The 20,034-nt window shown below is 40.4% G+C and overlaps 1 protein-coding gene across 6 annotated transcripts in view; it reads left to right on the top strand.

Moving 5' to 3' along the window:
• The window catches only part of CSPP1 (centrosome and spindle pole associated protein 1), a 67,376-nt gene extending 49,652 nt beyond the window's left edge, over positions 1-17,724 (top strand). For 4 of the 6 annotated variants that reach the window (XM_065629370.1, XM_065629372.1, XM_065629371.1 and 1 more), the window contains 8 exons: positions 449-569; positions 1,274-1,419; positions 1,976-2,116; positions 7,513-7,553; positions 7,852-7,915; positions 12,264-12,373; positions 12,567-12,717; positions 16,988-17,724. In XM_065629370.1, the coding sequence (XP_065485442.1) occupies positions 449-569; positions 1,274-1,419; positions 1,976-2,116; positions 7,513-7,553; positions 7,852-7,915; positions 12,264-12,373; positions 12,567-12,717; positions 16,988-17,208 (995 nt within the window). In that variant the 3' untranslated portion in view covers positions 17,209-17,724. Of the gene's footprint in view, positions 1-448; positions 570-1,273; positions 1,420-1,975; positions 2,117-7,512; positions 7,554-7,851; positions 7,916-12,263; positions 12,374-12,566; positions 12,718-14,352; positions 14,438-16,987 lie in introns of all 6 variants that reach the window. The other 2 variants (XR_010605804.1, XR_010605805.1) reach the window with 2 other exon arrangements.
• Positions 17,725-20,034: the final 2,310 nt, after the last annotated feature.

Consider the following 20,034-nt stretch of genomic DNA (forward strand, 5'->3'; position numbering starts at 1 on the left):
AGTCTACACTGAGCAGACAGATATCCCACTTTTGAGTTAGGAAAAAGAAATGAGGTCGTGTGCTTGCTGATACCACCTTGATTCCTGTCATCTGCCTCTGGGACTCCCAGGACTGTGTAGATTGGCTAATTGCAAAATAACGTTATTTACTGGCAGCATCCACTTGCTGGTATTTCGTAGCTTTTCCTTTTTTAAATACAGCAGAACATTTCCATTGAAGCTTGGATGCTTTCTGCTGTTCAAGGGATCTGGTCCTTGTGCTGTCTCAAAATACAACTCTGGCCTAATATCTAGTGTATGAAATGCTGTGATTCTTGTGATTGTATAATCCTGGTTTTAATTAACAGTTCATCATATCTCTTTTCTTTTTTCCACCTTAGATTTATGAGCGAGGCAGAAAAGTGTCTCTGACACTCTTTATTTTAAAATTATTTGTGTTAAATTCCAGAGGAAAGAAAGAATGTGATAAATGAATTATCAGAGATGAGGAAACAGCTTCGTAGTGAAGAGAAGCGACTGCAAGAACAGTTGCTAAATGTGGCCAGTGATGATGACATAGCCATTACTCGGTAAGAATTTCATCTTCGGTTTTAAAAGTTAGATTTTGCATAGGAACTCAAAATGTATTAGTAGCCAGTATTAGTTGGCAATTATACATAAGTGAAATGAAAATATAAAGATAGAACTTGTACATACAATTTTCTTCATTTGTTCTAATGTGTATGGGATTTTTCCAAGAATCTTACTAGCGTTTAGTGTAAGAATGACTGAACTGGTAAGGCTGGAAGTTGCAATACTCTGTCTTGGACAGTGGTCCAAAACAGATGTCTAAGGCAGAATTTGTTTTCATTACTTTTTTTCCTAGGGCATAATTTGTGCCTGTAAACTGCTGTGCTACTGCTGATGAATATGCTTATGAATAGCATAGTGCTGTGGTAGTACTTTCTTATTGAAATTCATGTCCTTTTTACTTAAAAAAAAATTGGTTTACTTCCAAAACGTATTAGTTAATCATACCAATTAGTTGGAAAAGACTCATCAGATCATCAGTCTTAGTTCCACTCCATAAAGTATGAGCGTTTTTTTGATTTTAAGTAGGTTATCCCTTTTTATAACACAATATGCAGTGTCATTACTTTCAAATTTATTTTCCTGCTTTGATAGCTTTATTTAAGGATAAAAGATGTGAGCTTTATCAGTTTTCCTGTTTCCATCCAACTCATTAATATTACAGTGTTAAATTATATTCTGCTTGTTTTACAAACTTTTCAAGCATGAGGAGAGAGAAAAATCCAAAGGACATATTTGAGATGGCCAGGCTTCGTATGCAGGCTCCAGTAAGGCGACCTTCATCAAAGGAGGCACAAGATCCCGTCAATATACAGAATATTTGGGACTTTAATGAACTTAAATACAAAGGCAGGTAGATCTTATTGTTATTCATGAATAAAGGTAGTGAAACATCTGTTCTTTTCCTCCATCTTCCACACCACCTGGGACTTAAAAACAAAAATAAAAATCAGCCTCTTCACAGCTGTCACCCACACACACCATATTCTGTGGACAGCATTTTGTATGTGTGTATGTGTCTCTGTGTGGCCATTTCTACAAGTGGACGCAATTGACAGTGTTGTAATGCTGAGTTATCACTCAGAGCACTCGCAGAGCTTCCAGTCCTTGCTGCTTAAACTTCGTATACATTTGATATTATGTTACTGAAAACAGTGAATTTGATTTTCTTACCCACCAACAAGATATGATTCTGTATCTGTTTCTGTTTCTCCTTTCCAGAGAATGTATTTTTTAATATAGAAAACTGTATAATCATTGCTAAAGTGGCTCATCCTCTTGGCCGTTGTTACCATTTTTATTTTATTTTTTTTTTAATGACTTTGTATGTGTAGCTGGTTCTTCAAAAATGTTTTTCAGAAGTGTTGATTTAGGGAAAAATTTAAATGTCCTATCTTTGCTGTAGATTCTGAAACGCGTATGGGCTTGAGGCACATGTATCCTGATCCTCCAAAAGATGACCAGACCCTGGAGATTCAACAGCAGGCACTGTTGAGGGAGCAGCAGAAGAAACTTGACAGAATGAGAATGAGGAGAGAAACAGAAGGTAAGGAAAGACGGTCTGAGATAATTTAGATTATTTTTGTTTGTTTGTTTTCTATTTGATAAGAGTTAAAAACACCAGCTCCAGTTTTACTTCTTTCAAGGTCAGTGTCAGCACTGCAGTACAAAATAGTAAAACACCAAAATGCTGAAATTCTGTCATAATGTAAAGCATAAAAAAATCTATTTTCTTTTTTTTTAAATTACTGGGACTGTTTCCCTTTGGTTCCCTGAAAGTAACTTAATGAGCGCTTCATACTTGAGACAAATGCAAGAGAAAAGAAGTTTGGTTACTGTTTCTTAAAGAAAACTACAGAGCAGTAAAAATTTTAAGCCGATTTGTGATCGAAGTGTTAGCAGGTAAGTCCCTTGTGGCATTTCTTTGGTTCTCACTGAGGAAGTTGATGACTGTGAAACTGTGAGCTGGTTAAATTGCAGCCACTGTGTCTTCACCTTGATCTCCTTGTAATGGATTAAATTTATTTTATTTCCATAGTCTTGAGTTGACTATTTCAAAGTTTCAGAAATCCGTATCCATAAACAGGTTTTGCTTTAGAAACCACATGTAGGATATCATCACTAGCTTGAGGTTCTAGAATGGAATGTTGCTTGTATTGCCTGATAGACATCATGCTAATGTACTGAAATATGAACATCCTAACATAGTAAAATATTTTTGCTCTGTATGGCAGAAGCAGTGAAAAATAAATAATGCCTCTGATTTTTATGCTGCACTTAACTCCAAATGTGATGTTCATTCAGATATCTTTTATGAACAGTGATGAAAGAGCAGTATCTTGAGTTATTTTAGATGTTATTTAAAAATACCATGAGAGTTGCTTCAGCCTTGCCAAAAGTTACAGTTGCAGCTATACAAATGAACTCAGTTTTGAGTGCAAGATACAAATTTCTCAGAGGTTTGTCACTGTAATTCAGGCTGGCCTAACTAAACTATTGAAGAGAAAGGAACTTTATTTGTGTGGGGGCTTAGCCTGGGCTCGCAGCCAGACTCCCACCCAGCTGATCCCCTGCTCACACCCCCTCGCTCATGCTCCTTGGTGAGACTGGGGGAAAATGTCGGGGGAAACAGCAATAAAGCTTGTTGGCCGAGGTACAGACAGGGAGATTGCTTACCTGTTGCTGCTGTGGGCAGAACAGACTCGACTTGGGAAAATTAACCCCATTATTATCAATTTAAATAAATAATTACTGATTTTGAGTAGGGGGAAACAAACGACAAACATCTAAACCACACCTTTTCTACCCCATTCCCCATGCCCAGCTTTGTTCTTTTTCTCCCGACACCCCTGCTCCTCTTCCTTGGTACCACCCCCAGGGTAGGGGGGAATTACCATCAGGACCCAGCGGTTTCTCTCTGCTGCTCCTGTCGTCTTCCACTATTCCATCTGCTCCACCACGGGCTCCTCCAGGGCTGCAGGGGAATCTGCTCCAGCACCTGGAGCTCCTCCTCCCCCTCCGTCTTCTCTGATCTCAGTGTCTGCAGGACTGTTTCTCACACTTCTGACCTCACTGCTGTACTTTGTTTTGCCCTTTCTTAAATATGTTTTCACAGAGGCACCACAAGTTTGGCTGATGGGCTCAACTGTGTCCTGCGGTGGGTCCGTTGTGGTACCGGCTGTGCCCAGCACAGGGCAGCCCACAGGTTGCCCAGAGAGGTGGTAGATGCCCTATCCCTGGAGACATTCAAGGCCAGGCTGGACGGGGCTCTGAGCAACCTGATCTAGTTGAAGATGTCCCTGCTCATTGCAGAGGGGTTGGACTAGATGAGCTTTGAAGGTCCCTTCCAACCCAAATTACTCTATGATTCTCACAACGGCCATCTCTGCAGCCCCCCCTTGCCACAGACACTCAGCACAACTTCAGATTGCTCCTTAGACCTTTTGAACCTTAGAGATGAGGTGAAATTTTGAAAAACCCAAACACATATGAAAGGAAAATAGTTACGCCTTTCCATACTGCTTTAGGAAAAGTGAATGGCTCTTCTTATCACTGGTGGTGCTTTGAAGCTTGTTTGCATTACCTGTTAATAGACCCATATGTGAGTAAGATTAACAAAATTGATACCAAGATGTGAAGGGTGAGAGTTGTTATACTTGTAAGGTGTTTTGTTTGGTAACCTGCTGAGTGCTGAAGATGATTCCTATTCCATCCTGGACCAACGTGCTGGTCTTCAAGCCATGTGTACGGTATTGCTTATGGATACATAACATTGCGGTTGCCAGTAAGCATACCTGTACCACCTTCTGTGTTAATTACAATTTCCTGAATACCATTTAATGTCTAAATTGAATGTATAGGGTTGTCTTCTGTCTTCCCCTTTGTGAGATTGACTGAAATGGTGAAAAATAATTCACTGTCTTCAGCTGAGATCTGTGTGGGGTTTGGTTTTGGTTTCATTTTCCGCCACTAGAATATTTTTCAATAGGCCAATCTGAGAAGGCTTTAATTTAGTGTTGTCTGGAGAGGAGCCTCCACCAGCTAGAAAGCAAATTTGCCTTTTTTTATTAATTTTAAGGATCAGCAGTCATTTTAGATATATGCCAATGCTAAATGAATAATGCAGGCTTACATGGTGACAACCTAATGAGGCATTTCCTTTGACAATTTCCATTAGTTGGTAGATAAGCAACTGATTTTTAAAATGGTTTTCCACTGGTGCTTATAGAGGATCCTTGAGCAGCTTTTCCTCTCTCTTTCTCTCTTCTACTGTTTTACAACATCATTTAACTTTATAGTCTATCACTGTGTACTGAGCAAGAGAATTAGTTGCCATGTACATCTCTGTTTCCAGTTTATTTTCCTCAGAGACAAGTTCATCATCTTCGTCTCACTGAAAATAGATGAGTGGTTTTATTGTCTGATTTAAAGGCAGAAAGCAAGATGAATTAAAGCAATATGTATTTTTGTCTTGTGGGTGAAATGTCATATTATATACTGTAGTGGCAAAAGCCTGCCTGTATGTAAGTGTTCCTTTACCTTATATGCTTTATATACTGTTTTCCCTCTAATATAACTTTTTTTTTGTCTTTATGTAAAAGACAAATATGTGAACTATTAGGGGAACTATAACATGAGAAATTAATGATTTTTTAAAATGTCCCGAATTGTTTAAATGCTTGCTGTGTCCCTATAAATAAGGCAGTCTTTTGCAGAGTTCTGGCTGACTGTTATTTTGGGGGATAGGAGGGAAAGGCGAAAGGCACAGGAGCAGGTTCGATGTTGCGCTGCAGCCCTGGCCTCTGCTTCACTGGAGTAGCGTGTCGGCAATGGACTGGTTGTCTGTCCAGGAGGAGTGACAGCCCATGTGCTGTGGTTTTTGATGCTAGACGGAGGGTCACCTACATGGTAAATAAGTTTGCTAGGCAGAAATGCAAGAAATAAAAACTTACTAAGTATTTTATTTGAAGACTTAAACCAAATAAGAGGGTGACTTCAGTTCTGCTTCTTTGCATTTCCAGCGTGCGTGGGGTCATGTTAGATTAACTTTCAGGATGGTTCTCCGTGCTCTCCAGAGATGGTGGTTTTTACCCATAGACAAGTGAAGTGATCACTGTCCAGTTGAACCCCTCAACCTCTTTGAAAGCTGCGGCCACGCTGTGCTCAGCGTGTTGAACCTACGTTGACACTCGGGGCTTTCTGCAGCCTCCTGCTCGGGTTGTTACACCCTGACAAGGAGCCAAGAGATCTGATTTCAGCTGACAGAGTTTGTTCTGACACGGAATCCTTCGTGCCAGTCAGTCTGGTTGGTGAGACATCCCACTTTGGGGAGAACATCATTAGTCTGGAGTTCTGTTGATATAAATACGGCTGTTTAGCTGCACAGACATGCCTATTCCTGGCAAACAGGTGTTTGGAATATAGAATAAATATTTTTTGAGTATGCATGGGTTTTAACCACAAAACAGTTGTCATGTTTAGCTTATCTATGTATTAATGAGACTCTTGACTCCCTTTGTCTAGCTCTTCACAGACCACTGAAAATAATGGTGAAAACTAAAGGGAGGTCAGAAAATACAGGGCTCAGGTGATTCCTAATTATGGAAGAAATAACTTATTTTTAGCTCTCAAATTTTTGAAATTTGATACAGTATTGTTTTGTTCTACTTGGTTCATACCAAGTTTAAACAAAAATCGGTAAATTAGAGAGCTTTCTTGCCAGTATTGGTTCTTTTTGTGTCCTAGCTTTGGAGTTCAGATGGAGTTTAAAGTGTTGGCGTTTAGCACTAGCAATCACTGGGATGCTGAATACCATTAGCTTCCACTCTTTTTTTTTTTAAATCACAAATGTTTTTAATATAAGGAAAATATGTGACATATAGAGTTTAATATGTGAAGATGATGGCAAGAAAACCAAAATGCTTATGCTAGGGAAGGGAGGACGATCTTTATTATAGTGAGAAGGCCCTCCACTTTGGGTTCTTGGTCATGCTTTGGGAAGCAGGTTTCTGTTTAAATGCTTTGTCATCTGAAGTTACTTAAGCTGGTGTGTTTTCTCAGTACCATGTTCTAGTTGCATCAGGATTCAGCAGTGTGTAGAATATATGATGAAAAAGAACATTTCTTGCCAGCTGTGTGACTGGATCTTGTTTAGGATGCGTTAAGTCAAATAATAAAAATCTTGGGATATCAACAAATGAAACATAAGAGGGTAAATGAGAGAAAGCAAATATTCATGCAGCAACCTTTTGTGCCTTAATGTGTTGCTTTGATGGCTTAAACCATGCTGCCTTCCTGCAAACTGGTGCTTTTCACATTAATCAGTCAACACTTGGACATGACCTTTCTATAATGAGTGTTTACAATATTGTTGTAAACGTAGCACAAAAGTAGTTCTGACTGTTGCAATGTAGAGAACTTTTCAGAATCCAGCACAATTTAGTGCAATTTGAGCATTTAATGAAGTGTGATTCTACCTTCTTAAAAAAATAATTGGTGTTCAATAGCCACAAAAATAGTTATGCTTCCTTTTGCGGGGTAATAAATCAGGTTTTGAACAAGAGGGGAAGCGGTTGATTTTTATTACAGATGAACAATATAGTTCTACTGTGAAAAGTGTGTTTGCACTTCAGAAGAGATTGGTGAATCCAGCCTTAAGAAGGGCTTGCACATGCTCAGTGTTCTTAGAAATAATATACTACTGAATTCTGTTTGATTTCTCTGATTCTACTTAAATTGACATAAAGGAACTGGAATAAACATTGCATGCAAATATTTTAAAATTACTCATTAAAATGTGTGTAATTTTAAAGTAGTAATGTGTAGTGGTCTTACTTTTTTGTAATAGTATGCCGATAAAACTTTAATATGTTTTACAATTAACTGGTTTTATGACAATACTATCATTTTTGTCCCTTGTCCGTGTGGTTCTTGTTGATCAAGATGATTCTGCTTCTGGTGGTAACCCACAAACCATGAGACTGGTAAGAATAAAACAGTTCTTTTTTATTATATTACTTTGCCACAACAGTTGCCATGTGAAGGCAATTTCATCAAATGGGATTGCTACAGGAAAGTAAAAAAAGCTAATGCTTAAAGAAAACATGAAGTATTTTAAAATGTGGGGGTTTTTATAGCCATAAAGTAAAGAATAGCACAGAAAACTGTAGAGCTGCTGTTTGCTTTGCGGAAGTCTGGCAATTAATTTGCTTTAATTATAATTTGGCCCCAGAAAGATATTGAGGCATCTGAATTTGCATGTCTTCTGTTTCACTTTTGTAGTTAAGGAATGAATCTAATGAATTCTTGAAAAATTCACTGTTGGAGTCGGATAGCGCTTTTATTGGTGAGTTTATACCTCCCCTTAACCACATTATGAGTGTACTAACGTGTCATTTAATCTAATGATGTGTCTCTAAAATGATTATTACTGTTTTAAAAGTTGCAGTGGGTATAGTGATTGTTTTAAAGTCTTAGAAGATTATGGCTCCAAATTAGAATGCAAATCTTTTATGGAATGGTACTGCAATACTTGGACTATACCACTTCACATTTTTCATGAGAAAGCATCTTTCTGTGCGCTTTGTGCTCTGGTGGGGATGTTGGCTTTGTCAAGGAGCCTTTTTTGACACCTTCCCAGCTTTAGATAAGGAAAAGCAAATATTTGTTCAGCAAATGCACTGCAGTGGTAGAATATCCAATGCTCTTTTATTGTTGTGCAGCAAACAAAATAATTATTAGCAATCACAGTTTACAATTATGAGCTGTCCATTGTGAAATATAAAGGTGTTAAGCAGCCAGCAATTAATTTCATTTTTGATTTGTTTTACAAGCACGCTTGATTTTTAAATATGATAATATAGGTATCAAATAGTGATTCATTTGCAATTCCTCACTTTTCTGCTGTTCGCACATTCCTTCATTTCACATAACTTGCAACTTTGTACTTGTAAACATTATCACTTCTTAATCATGTGATGCAGACGATTTTTAGTTTTCTTAAGATTTTTACATAGAGCAGTATATATCTTATTGTCTTTTGTCCCTTATTCAACCTTTATATGTAAAGTGCTGTTTCAGATGCGTTTTGTTTCCAGTCACTAGAAATAATAAGGCTGGAACTTACCTTAACTCTTTTTTTTTTAAAAAAAACCAACCAGCTCAGGCCTGTGCGCATTGATTTTCCATTAGTAGGCATTGCAGTGCCTTGAAAATCTCTTCAATCATCTATGGGAAATCATCTTACAAGGTTTTATTCTTCGCTGTAGGGGAGATGCACTAGATTCCTGCAAGTGCTTTTTAATGAAACTAGATATGTTTCTGTGTACCGTTGATTGTTATCTCTGGCTTTATTCAAAAGCAGAATTTTTCATTTGAAATGTATTCAAGCTGATTCTGTTACCGTGCAAGTCCCGCAGCACAGGATAGAACCAGGCAGGGGAGGGCATGGGATGGGCCTTTCAGGCTGCTCAGTGCATTTGAATCAGGCGCTGGAGAGAGTTCAGAGAAGGGCAACAAAGCTGGTGAGGGGTCTGGAGCACAAGTCTGATGAGGAGCAGCTGAGGGAACTGGGGCTGTTCAGCCTGGAGAAAAGGAGGCTGAGGGGAGACCTGATGGTTCTCTACAACCACCTGAAAGGAGGTTGTAGCATGGAGGGTGTTGGTCTCTTCTCCCAAGTAGCAAGTGATAGGACAAGAGGAAATGGCCTCAAGTTGCACCAGGGGAGGTTCAGATTGGGTATTAGGAAAAAATTCTTCACGGAAAGGGTTGTCAGGCACTGGAACAGGCTGCCCGGGGAAGTGATGGAGTCACCGTCCCTGGAGGTGTTTAAAGATGTATAGATGAGGTTCTCAGGGACACCGTTTAGTGCCAGAGTTAGGTTAATGGTTGGACTCAATGATCTTGAGGGTCTCTTCCAACCAAAATGATTCTTTGATTTGGTATCCTCTGTAGTGTGCAATACATTCTTCCTCAGATTAGAAAACACTATTGCTTATTTACTGCCCAAATAATGAAAGGATGCTTAATGAGAGTCCATCAGGCTAGAATCTGGCCAAATACCCTATGTCTAATAGTCGCCAGAACAGGCACATGAGGCGAGGATGAGGAGCAGGCCGGCGCCGAGCGGCACCGCCAGTGCTCTCCCAGCCCTCGGAGGCTTCCTGACTCGCCAGCTGCTGTTTGCTTTTAGTAAGTCTTGCTAAGCTGGGTCTCTAACAGCTTGTCTTTCAGGAATTGGAATCGGCATTTTTGAATCCCTGTAGTTGTTTACCATCAGAACTACTGTGTGGATAGATTTCCACGCTACGCTTTCTGTGTACCGTCTCCTTTCATCTGAAGCTGCCGCCTGTGTAATGTTGTGCTCCTTGGTTTTATTCACCACTTTCACAAGGTTCATGACATTTATAGTCCTCTCTCCTGTTTTCTCCTTCTCCCCATCCAGCTGATTCTTGCTGCTTAATGAGGTGATGGAGTGAACTTATGATTGTATTCACACGCACCCTTCCCCCCCTATTTTTTATTTTTCTTTTTTTTCCCCAGTTCATTTATGACTGTGGTGAAAAACATGTGTTCCCCAATACGAGCTGTAGGCACCAACTAAAACATTGTTACCTTTTGCAGTATTTGGACTTTATAAATAGCTATTAAAATTCTGAATATGAATCTGGTGACTTCCATCCCTGAAATGAAAAATAAGAACTCTCATTATCTGTGGGCTGCCTTCTCTGTGAATTGTGCTGCTCATACTGTCTGAGACTCTTTTGTGAAATGCATGTGGTTTATTTTAGCAATATTTTTCATTTGCTAAGAAGAGCGTAACACTACCTTTTTTTTTTTTTTGGCATGTGTTTAAAATGTAACTCAGATTTTTTAATAGATGTCTACATTACAAATGAATTTATCTCCTGGGGCTCAGAAATTTGAGGCACTTAGGAATAAAGAAGTTTATTAATTTTTTTTTCATTTTCTTTGCCTCACTTGAAACCCCAGACTTTGTTAGTGTTAATGCAGTGATTTGAAAGCGCGTCTGCGTAGCGGGATCTGAGTGATCAATGCCTAAAGGAACAGGTGGCATCATACACTAAAGGTGCAAATAAATTCTTCTTTAGCTTGGACTTTGTCGTGATAAATTCACATGATTAAACAATTTTTAGTGCTCTGAGTAACAGCACTGTTTTGAATATAATAAAGTTCAACTGATCTTGTAACTGGAATTATGATAAGTGGCTTGTTAGCCATATACCATTTCAAAATTAAGCTTTGATTTTTTTACTTGAAACATTTGTGATAAGAGCATGAGTACCTTTGAAACTGGGAGAGTGCAATACAAACTTTATTTCTAAGGAAAAAAGAACTGGTAATATGGAAGAAGTTTTTTAAAATATCTGTCTTTGTTTCTCTGAACTTCCTTGATATCAGTTTAATTTATTTTTCAAACCTAAACATTTCAGTTTTCAACCAAAACAATTCTTTAGCTCTTACTTTTAAAATTTCATTTGGAGATCTTTGAAACTCGTGAATGATATAAAATTCAAATTTATTTTCAGATTGCTAGGAAGTGGAAAACTCATTCTTTCCACAGTTGTGGTTTACGTTTGATCTTGCAGTGTGTCATTTCAGAATTGTTCAGCACTCTGTGTTTGTATGTATTTATAGGTATGTTTACACACATTTTTATATATATATATTTAACTTAATGTGTCATACTAGACTAAGGAGCCTTTCTAAAAGGTGACTTTGTTGTGACAAACAGTCACTGGTTGTAACGGATTCCATACTGGTTAAGCAGAGTCCTTCCTGTATCTGGGAGGCTCCATCCTTGGAGGGAGCTGAACTGGAAACCAGAGCCCACTGTTCCCACCAAGCAGCGGCAGAACCATAAACCAGCCCCCAAGCAGCGGTTACCGCTCCTGGAGAGAAAAAAAAATAATCTGTTTGAAACAGTTTTATTCTAAGTTGTTTTCAGAATTAGCAAAGGAAGGGGAAGCAGACAAAACAAGCGTGAAGCAAAGACATAACCTTAAGGGTCATTTATATTACAAAAATACATTAAACTCCCTCCACTGTAACGCGATAGAGGTATGATAAAAATTTATTTAGTGATTTATTTTTGTATGAACAGATTCTAACACTTTATTACATGAAAAGGCTAAAATATGACTAAGGATATGTGATTAAGGCATTGATTATGTTATCATATTCCATGTAACATTATCATTCCATGTAACATATATTCCATGCATATTTATACACATAATTTATTACATTTTATCTTTTTATGCCTCCAATTTGCCTAGATTCTCTCTTTCAAGCACAGATACAATACTATTTTGAGTAGTCATTTCCTTTAAAGGTCTAGGAATAAACAAGATATGGTGAAGGAAGGTGGGTGGTGGATTTGCAGGACGTGAGATGTCTTATCGTCTACGTAAGAGAGATCTCAAGATATTGAGAATATCTCAAGATGTGCCTTGCTTTTGCTTGAAGTTCATCCCTTGCTGCTATTGTGGTACCTTGTTCTTCTATCTGCATCGGGATTATTACTGCCCATGCAAGATGTCCTCATGAATACACTCCTTTGCTTCCTGTGATTAAATCAAGGACAATGTATCGGCTCATTTAAAAACATTAACAGGTTTGAGCAGGGTCTAGTATTTTGATTCCTTCGCAAATGATTTCTCCTGGTTTTCCAGGTGCTAATGGGGAAACGTTTCCTGCCTTAGGAGAAGTTAATTTATCACCACAGCTTCCACCTTCTGCAAGGGAGAGGAGACGAATGAAGCAGAAAGCTTTGGAGCGCGCTGTACGTATGATAACTGGATTGGCTTAAATACGAAGGTGGGCCACAGATCTAACGCCAGACAGTTCCTGTGGTTCCTTAGTGGCTAGATCACAAGGAGATGGAGAGTGTACATTTATAGCTTGTGTAGCTATTTGCCCTTTTAAAAAGGATGCTGTTGAACTGGAGGATTTGTGCATTTTTGGATTTTCTACAGGAGGGTGTTCCACTGGGCCAGACACCGTCACTGCAGCCCAACAGCTTCTCTTTGCACTCCAGCTTCAGCCTCGATGTTGATCAGTTGAAAGGCAAGAATGAAGCACGATTGCACAGACTGGCTGAGCTCCAGCAGAAATCTGCTTACTCAGGTATGCTCTGTGTAGCAGAGATGATGTGGTGAATACAAAGTAATTACAATAACTAAAGGAACAAATATGAATAGACTGCCTGTAGTTGAACAGTGAGCAACTGGCACAAACATAGGAGTTATTTACAGAGCTCTGTAGCTGGTGCAGGAGGTTCCCCAGCAAACTTCAGCACAGATTTTTAGAGTAAGTTTAGAGGAGAGTAACAGGAAAAGATGCTCTAATTCCTGTCTGATCAGCCACTCATACTTGTCCTGTCTGTACCACTTCTAACCCTGCGACGTGTGTAATTACGTGAAGTAATTCAGTTTCTAGTTAATTTGGATTTTCTACTGTTTTGTTAACATAAATGATCGTTCAGTATTTGAGGCCGATTTTGATACCTCTTTCATGATATATGCACTTGAATTTATGATGTACATCTTGTGACCATATAATGCATCAAACTCTGGGAGTTATCTCAGAGCTTCTCCACAGGCTGACTGATGTAGATACACTTTGTGTATGAGGTACCAATTACGGCAACCATTAATGGCCTTTAATTTCTCAAAGGGATTATGACCCAGTTGGATACTTCGTGCTATTCATTCTTTCATATGAGCCTGAAATCTCCCTTTTTTTAGGAGGCTGTTGCTGTGCTGTCTAAGCAATAATGGTATCAGGATCCTTTTTATAAACTTACACATGCTGACAGTTTTTCAGATTCTGTTGCCATGGGTACTCTTACAAGCACTTCATCTTTTTTTTTTTTTTCTTTGTTTTAACTGCCTCTCTGTGATTTTTAAGTCACTAAAAAAATCCTCATTCGTATTCATTTCTTCTATAATCTAGACTAGGGGTGTCAAACTCAGTTTCACCAGGGGCCACGTCAGCCTCATGGTTGCCTTCTAAGGGCTGAATGTAATTTTAGGACTGTATAAATGTAGGAGTAGTTACCTGATCTAAACAAATGCTTTACTAATTTTACTCCATCCAAACATTTTTGCCATGTGAACAACTTCTACTTGTCTGCCCTTGTTCTATCTCACCTTTTATAATTTCACCTCATGTCACGTGAACTACACTTTTAACTTTGTTTGCCTTATGTTTGTCATGGTCTCCAGAGCTTTGGCCATTAGATAGATATAATTTTTGTGTGTGTGTGTGTACACACATATATTTATGTCTTTCTGTAACTTTTTCTTTGGAATACATGGGCACCATCATTCATCCCTCAGCATATGTGTTTGATAGAAGCCTTGTGGCATCCTCTTGCTTTCCTAACAGCTTGGGCTGTTATTTCTCCTCCACCCTCAGAGACACTGTGGCGAGGAAACAATTCTGTCAAATATATGACTAGGGAAGTCTAAGTGCTTATCTTCCCTTTAAATGACCGGGAGCTGGCCATTTACCAGCTTTGATAAATGTTAAGAGCTGATCCTGTTGGCACAGCAAGGAGCCTCCGTTCACAGCAGTTTATGGGACTGATGTGGGAATCCTAAGGCCACAGTAGAATTGTTTTCTTAATTGGAAAATTAGTGCATATTGGAGCCAGGCCTCCTCCCCTGTTTTCACCCATCCAAAGCGTTCCCATCAACGTAGACTTGGTGAGTACTTCAGGCAATTAAGCCTCAGCAAGCCAGCAGCTCCTTTCTCCAGCAGGCAATGTGTGCATGTTCCTAACCGTGTAAACAAGAGCAGGCTCAGATACAGAAGAGAATTCTCACAGCTTTGAGCACATCAGGTATGTGGCTGAAACTCTGCTGTAAGAGAAGTTGCCTAAATTGCTTGAGGCTTTTTAGCCATTCTGGTGCAGGACTTTGTTCTCATCTGGGGGCAGGATGTGCTGCAGTCTGTGTTTGGGGTGTACTGAGATTGGTGTTTGGGGGGTGCTGCAGTCAGTGTTTAGCAGGAGTCCAGACACCACTCGGTTTCTCAATCAGTATTTCATGTGAAGGGAAGAGGTCTCCTTATCCCCAGCCTCCAGGTGGAGAAGAGAAGGCTCCAGGGAGACCTTATTGCAGCTTTTCAGTACTTAAAAGGGGCCTATAAGAAAGACGGGGACAGACTTTCTAGAAGGGGCTGTTACAACAGGGCAAGGGGTAACGATTTTAAACTAAAAGAGTGGAGTTCAGGCTAGACAAGAGGAAGAAATTTTTTACTATGTGGGTGGTGAAACACCGTCCCAGGTTGCCCAGAGAGGTGGTAGATGCCCCATCCCTGGAGACATTCAAGGCCAGGCTGGACGGGGCTCTGAGCAACCTGATCTAGTTGAAGATGTCCCTGCGCATTGCAGGGGGGGTTGGACTAGGTGACCTTTGAAGGTCCCTTCCAACCCAAACTGTTCTATGATTTTATGATACAGTGAATTATCAGTGGCAACTCCAAGAAAATTCTTTATATGTGGCCCAATTAAGAGCAGTTTTTAATGGAGTATCCAAAGCGTTGAAATCCATGATGAAGCAAGCTTTATACTGTAGCGCATCTGTTGTGCTTTCTAAAAGCAGGACCGAATGAGCGGTGATGTGCACTGTGATCTTATCTCTGACACAAGAGTTGTTCTTCCCCTGATTACTGGAAGGCCGAATGGTTTTATCTTTGAAGGCAGCAATAGTTAAACTTGTGGAAAGGCAGGCATTACCTTATTTTTTATTGTTTCTAAATCTCCTGAAAAGGTGGCAAAGAGAAAATTAATTTTCTTTCAGTATTATTTTTCCTGCCGTGTCCTGTTGTTAATCCCACCATAACTTATGTATGTAAAAACAGTGGGTTCCAGCCCATAGGAGAGTTCATCTGACCCAGGATTTAGGAGACAAAGAGGTTCCCTCTGCCAGCTTTAAACCCAGCTTCACGCAAAGGTGACAGGCCGGAGAGAGAGGGAGAGCTCTGCTGATGTTTCCAGTGTTGCAAAGTTCTGTTTTAACCAGACTGAGAAAGCTTGGAGGATGATCAGATGTCTGTGTGATGTGACAGAACGAGTGGATTCGCTGCCAAGTTCTTTTTTGGAACAAGAAGTGTTCGGCATTTTGTTTTGGAACCCGCATCCCGCCTCAGGCACAAAAACCGAGCCTTTGCTCCCAACGGATGTGGGATTATGCGGTTTCTGTCCTGCCCTTCAGGTCTACACACGGGGCTGCTGCCTCTGCGGGCCTTGGGTTCTCACACCCATGCTGAGACCATCGGCTTTCAAGTTATAATGAGAACTTCAGAGAAGCTTTGTTTTAAAATCAAATTTTAAATAATCATCGTTTTTGTCCAGAAAAAAACCCTGAAATTTGGAAAGGTCATCCAAATACTTACATGACGCTTAGGAATTGCTTAAGTGAAATATTTAATCACTAAAGAATATATAATTCTGTTACGTTTTACTGGAATTAGTATGTTTCTGCAAAAATTTTGTGGTTTTTTTTCCCAATGCAGAGTCTCCAAGCATTTTTCAGCCCAGCTTAAAAAAGCCCAACAATCCAGAACCTCCTCATTTACATGACTCAGCTTTAAAGAGGAAAACATTTCTGTTTTCAGTTGCTATAGGTGTGGGGGTTTTGCACTATTTTTTGTTTTACATATGTAAAAATTAAATGTTACGAATCTAAAAAAATGAACAGCACAGAGAAATTATATACTTATATACTTACACTTAAAACCACCTGTTAAAGGTATTAGGTAGGTATGATTGCTGACTGACTTGAAACAAGGAATAGTAGAGTTCAGAGTGATGACAACCCCAAGTTCAAAGGCAAGGCTGGGTGTGGTGGTTGGTTTTCTTTGCTTGTTTGGTTGGTTTTTAATGCGCGTAGTTTGTTTTGTCACTAGAAGGTGACAACTGACCCAGCATGCATTTCAGAGTGACATTGCATTGAGGTTATGAGCTGTGCTGGACTGTGATGTACAGGCTTGTTTGCATTTGCACTCTTCACCAGCACTAAAATAATTCTTCCTGAGTTTGAGACTGTCTCTACTGGAGTGTTTAGCTATAACACTGAAATTTAATGGCCTTATTTTTAGATGTGGTTTCTGTGCATATATGCACTGACAGATTTGACTTCTCCCTGTAGCTGGAGGCTTTGGGAAAGCAAGAGCCTTTCTGCTGAGCCCATCCAAGTTTGCCCGTGTCACCCCCTTGTTGATCTGCAGGAGGAGCTGTTGGCTTCAGACATCAAAGACTTGGCGTCTTTAGTTGTTGCCTTGAGATGGGCCCAATTCCCCAGAACATCAAAGATGTTTAATACAACAAAATGTTGCGCTAAGCTTTTGTCCCCTTTAACATCCATATGTTGCTGTCCGTCTCCCTCAGGCGATTCCCTTTCCCTGGGAGCAGTGGATGATCTCCTGCCGCACGTTCCACCTCACCAGGGCAGACGTCCCAGCTCAGTGGACACAGTCGCAACGGAGCCCTGGCTGCGGCCGGGAACGTCCGAGACGCTGCGCAGGCTCATGGCTGAACAGCCAAGCCCAGCAAAGCTTTCACCTGAAATCCCGCTGGGCTGGCAGGGCCTCTCCACCGCCCACGGCTGACGGGAGGCACCGTGCCGCACTACCGCACTTTCCAGGGTCTCTGTCGGGGGATCCTGCTCTTCCCTGTACATACTGTGTGCATTTGCAGTAGCAATAATGAAATAACAGAAGCTGCAGCGTGATGGAGATGTAGAGCAGGGATGTGGGCAGTGGAGGAACACCTTGGCGGTTTTTTGCACTTTTTAATACAAGTTTCAGCCTCAGAGCTGGACTTACACACACACGCTCGTTTTTGTGGTATTTGATATTAAATCAAAATTAATTTTTAGCTCTGTTTATAGTCAGACTCCAAAACTGTCTGGAAATAGAGTAACCCGACAGCAGAGGTGCGTTTTAAGCTTTTACCAAAAGAGTAAATAACTTGGAGGAGGGCACTTGATTTCACACAGTGATGGGTGCTATCCTGCATGAAAGCTCAGCAGTTTCATGGAAAAATGACTATTAGCAATGTCCCTTATGTTCCCTAACCTGTTGTGTGCTGGAAATACATATATAGTTGCATATATTTAATTTATGGTTCTGATTAAAGAGTTAATAAATTATTTTGTTAATAAAAATGTGAAAGGAGGACTTCAACGTTGTGTTGCGCTTCATGTGTTTGGAACGTTCCCTCGCAGAGGGGAAGCACCACCTCAGACTAATCCTTACTCTGATTTTCTGGCTCATGAGCCAAGAGGCTTCTCAATGTTCATCCGTTTGGTGTGACAGCAACAGCTAGAAGGTAACACAGGGATCGGAGACCCAGGCTGGAGCATGTGGTACAGACCTGGCTGCTTGAGTCTGAAATTCCCAGAGACAGGAATCCCACAATTTAAGCAGCTAAGGTGAAAATGTTTTATACCAGTTATCACTTGACCACAGAGCCTCTCGTGCTGAAGCTCACCTTCTGTATTTCATACTTCATTACCTGCCAGCCACCTTGTTTTCAATGCCTGGTAACTTTTTCAGTTGCTTCAGGAGTTGAACTTTGTGATACGTTCACTGTACTAACTCCAGGCTAGATACAGAACTTGCCTTCTTTTTTTCCCCTCATCTAATGGCCTGCCTAGTTTAACTTTTCTTTATTCCCTTAACTTTAATCAAGGTTTTACTTCCCAATAGAGGCATATATTTAGTGTTACCCTAAAAAGCCGGACTCATTTAACTGCAAGAATTTTTGTAAATGTCACTGAGCATCACAGGCTGGCACCCATTTCCTCCAGTGCAAGCCTAGGACACTGCACAGCCCCTCTCCCCCCGCCCCCCTCTGAGCTGCTTCCTTCACCTCTGCAGGGACCTGAAACCACTGAACTTTTAACTTCACTGGTGAACAGCATTTAGTAGAGTGAATTACCCTCTTCTGTACAGCTGTCCTCCCTTTGGATATGCAGAGGAAGCTGAAGGAAAGACTTGGAAAGATTGGAAGGACCAAGAGTATCTTGAAGAGGGGCCTGGATGCCAAAGTTCAGTTGTCGGTGGTTCTTTTCTACCTGCCTCCCTGATTTTTTTCTTTTACCATGACGGTCTCATCTGCAAAATAAACACAGCTGCAGTCCACAGACTAAAATATAGAACCTGTTTCCTGTCCCCAACCCCATGTTTCTGGTCATCAGTGTGGATGTGAGCATTTAGAGAACTGCAGGTTGAAAACAACACCCAAAGCACAGCTCGGGCAGGTCTGGCATCACAGAAGAGAACAATAAAGCAGTCAGGTTTAAAGCAAAAAAACCCCAAATCCAAACCTCCACAAACTTTTTAGATCGTGTGTTGTACTCACTGCCACTGAACACTGAATCATGAACAGACATTTAAAAAGGAATTAGATACATGGACAACAGATACATAACACAGCTGTTAAACGAGGCTCTGGATAAACAGTACAGCGAACACCTTGATACTGGTACCATGAACAGTTTGCCACAGGCATAAGGGAGAGGATGACACAGTAGTGATATGACATGTTGTACTTACCCTAAGAATTATTACCGGTCACTAACAGGCAAGAAAGACCTCAGGTCTGGCCGAGTACAGTGGTTTAAATTTTAAACATCACACAACAAGCTGAAAAAAATGAAATGCAGCCCAAGAAGAAAGGCTGTACAACTACAATTAATCAAAATAACCTCAATTATCCCCCTCCCAACTTATCTAAATGCAATTTGATTTTGCTCCACCCCAATTAACATTATAAGACCTCCTAGTTTCAGGTCGTGCCTTTTAATTCCCTTCCCTGGCTTTTTCATAGCTTATTTCATTTAATTGAACTGCTCACGCTTATTTTTGGAGCCTGCTGAGAACAGCTACCGGCTGATCGATTCCTCCGCGAGATCAGGCTCCCTCATTCACCTTCTCAGCCCTCCCGCTTCTCTGCAAGTTGTGAGAACTGGAGAACAATCCAACTCCACTTTTCCTGACAAAAGCAAAGACACAGACAAGGCTGAGCTGGCTGATGTATTCCGAGTCAGCAGCCGGAGGAACTGCCGACCCAGCCTCTCCCTCCCACCCACCCTTACTCCAGTCTCTCTTGTATTACTATTTTAATTCCCAGAAAGCAAAATGCAGTATCTGAGTTTCTATTGGGTAACACTACAGGGTTCACTTAACCAGTCCACCTACAAGCCGTTTTATTCTTCCTTTTTTTTAAAAAAAAAAAACCAAAACCCAAAAAACTTACCATTCTTTTCAACCTATATTTGCCCAAAAGTGGGAAGACACACTCTAGTCAAGGAAAGGGCCCCCACCCCTCTGCCCCGAGCACTGGGGTCTGCATGAGAGGCAAAGGAAACTGTACAACAAGTAGCTGTGGATTAGACAGGTTTTGATTGCACTGATGAAAGAGTTCAAAAA

The sequence above is a fragment of the Caloenas nicobarica genome, chromosome 2, assembly GCF_036013445.1.
Source record: "Caloenas nicobarica isolate bCalNic1 chromosome 2, bCalNic1.hap1, whole genome shotgun sequence".
Taxonomy (NCBI): domain Eukaryota; kingdom Metazoa; phylum Chordata; class Aves; order Columbiformes; family Columbidae; genus Caloenas; species Caloenas nicobarica.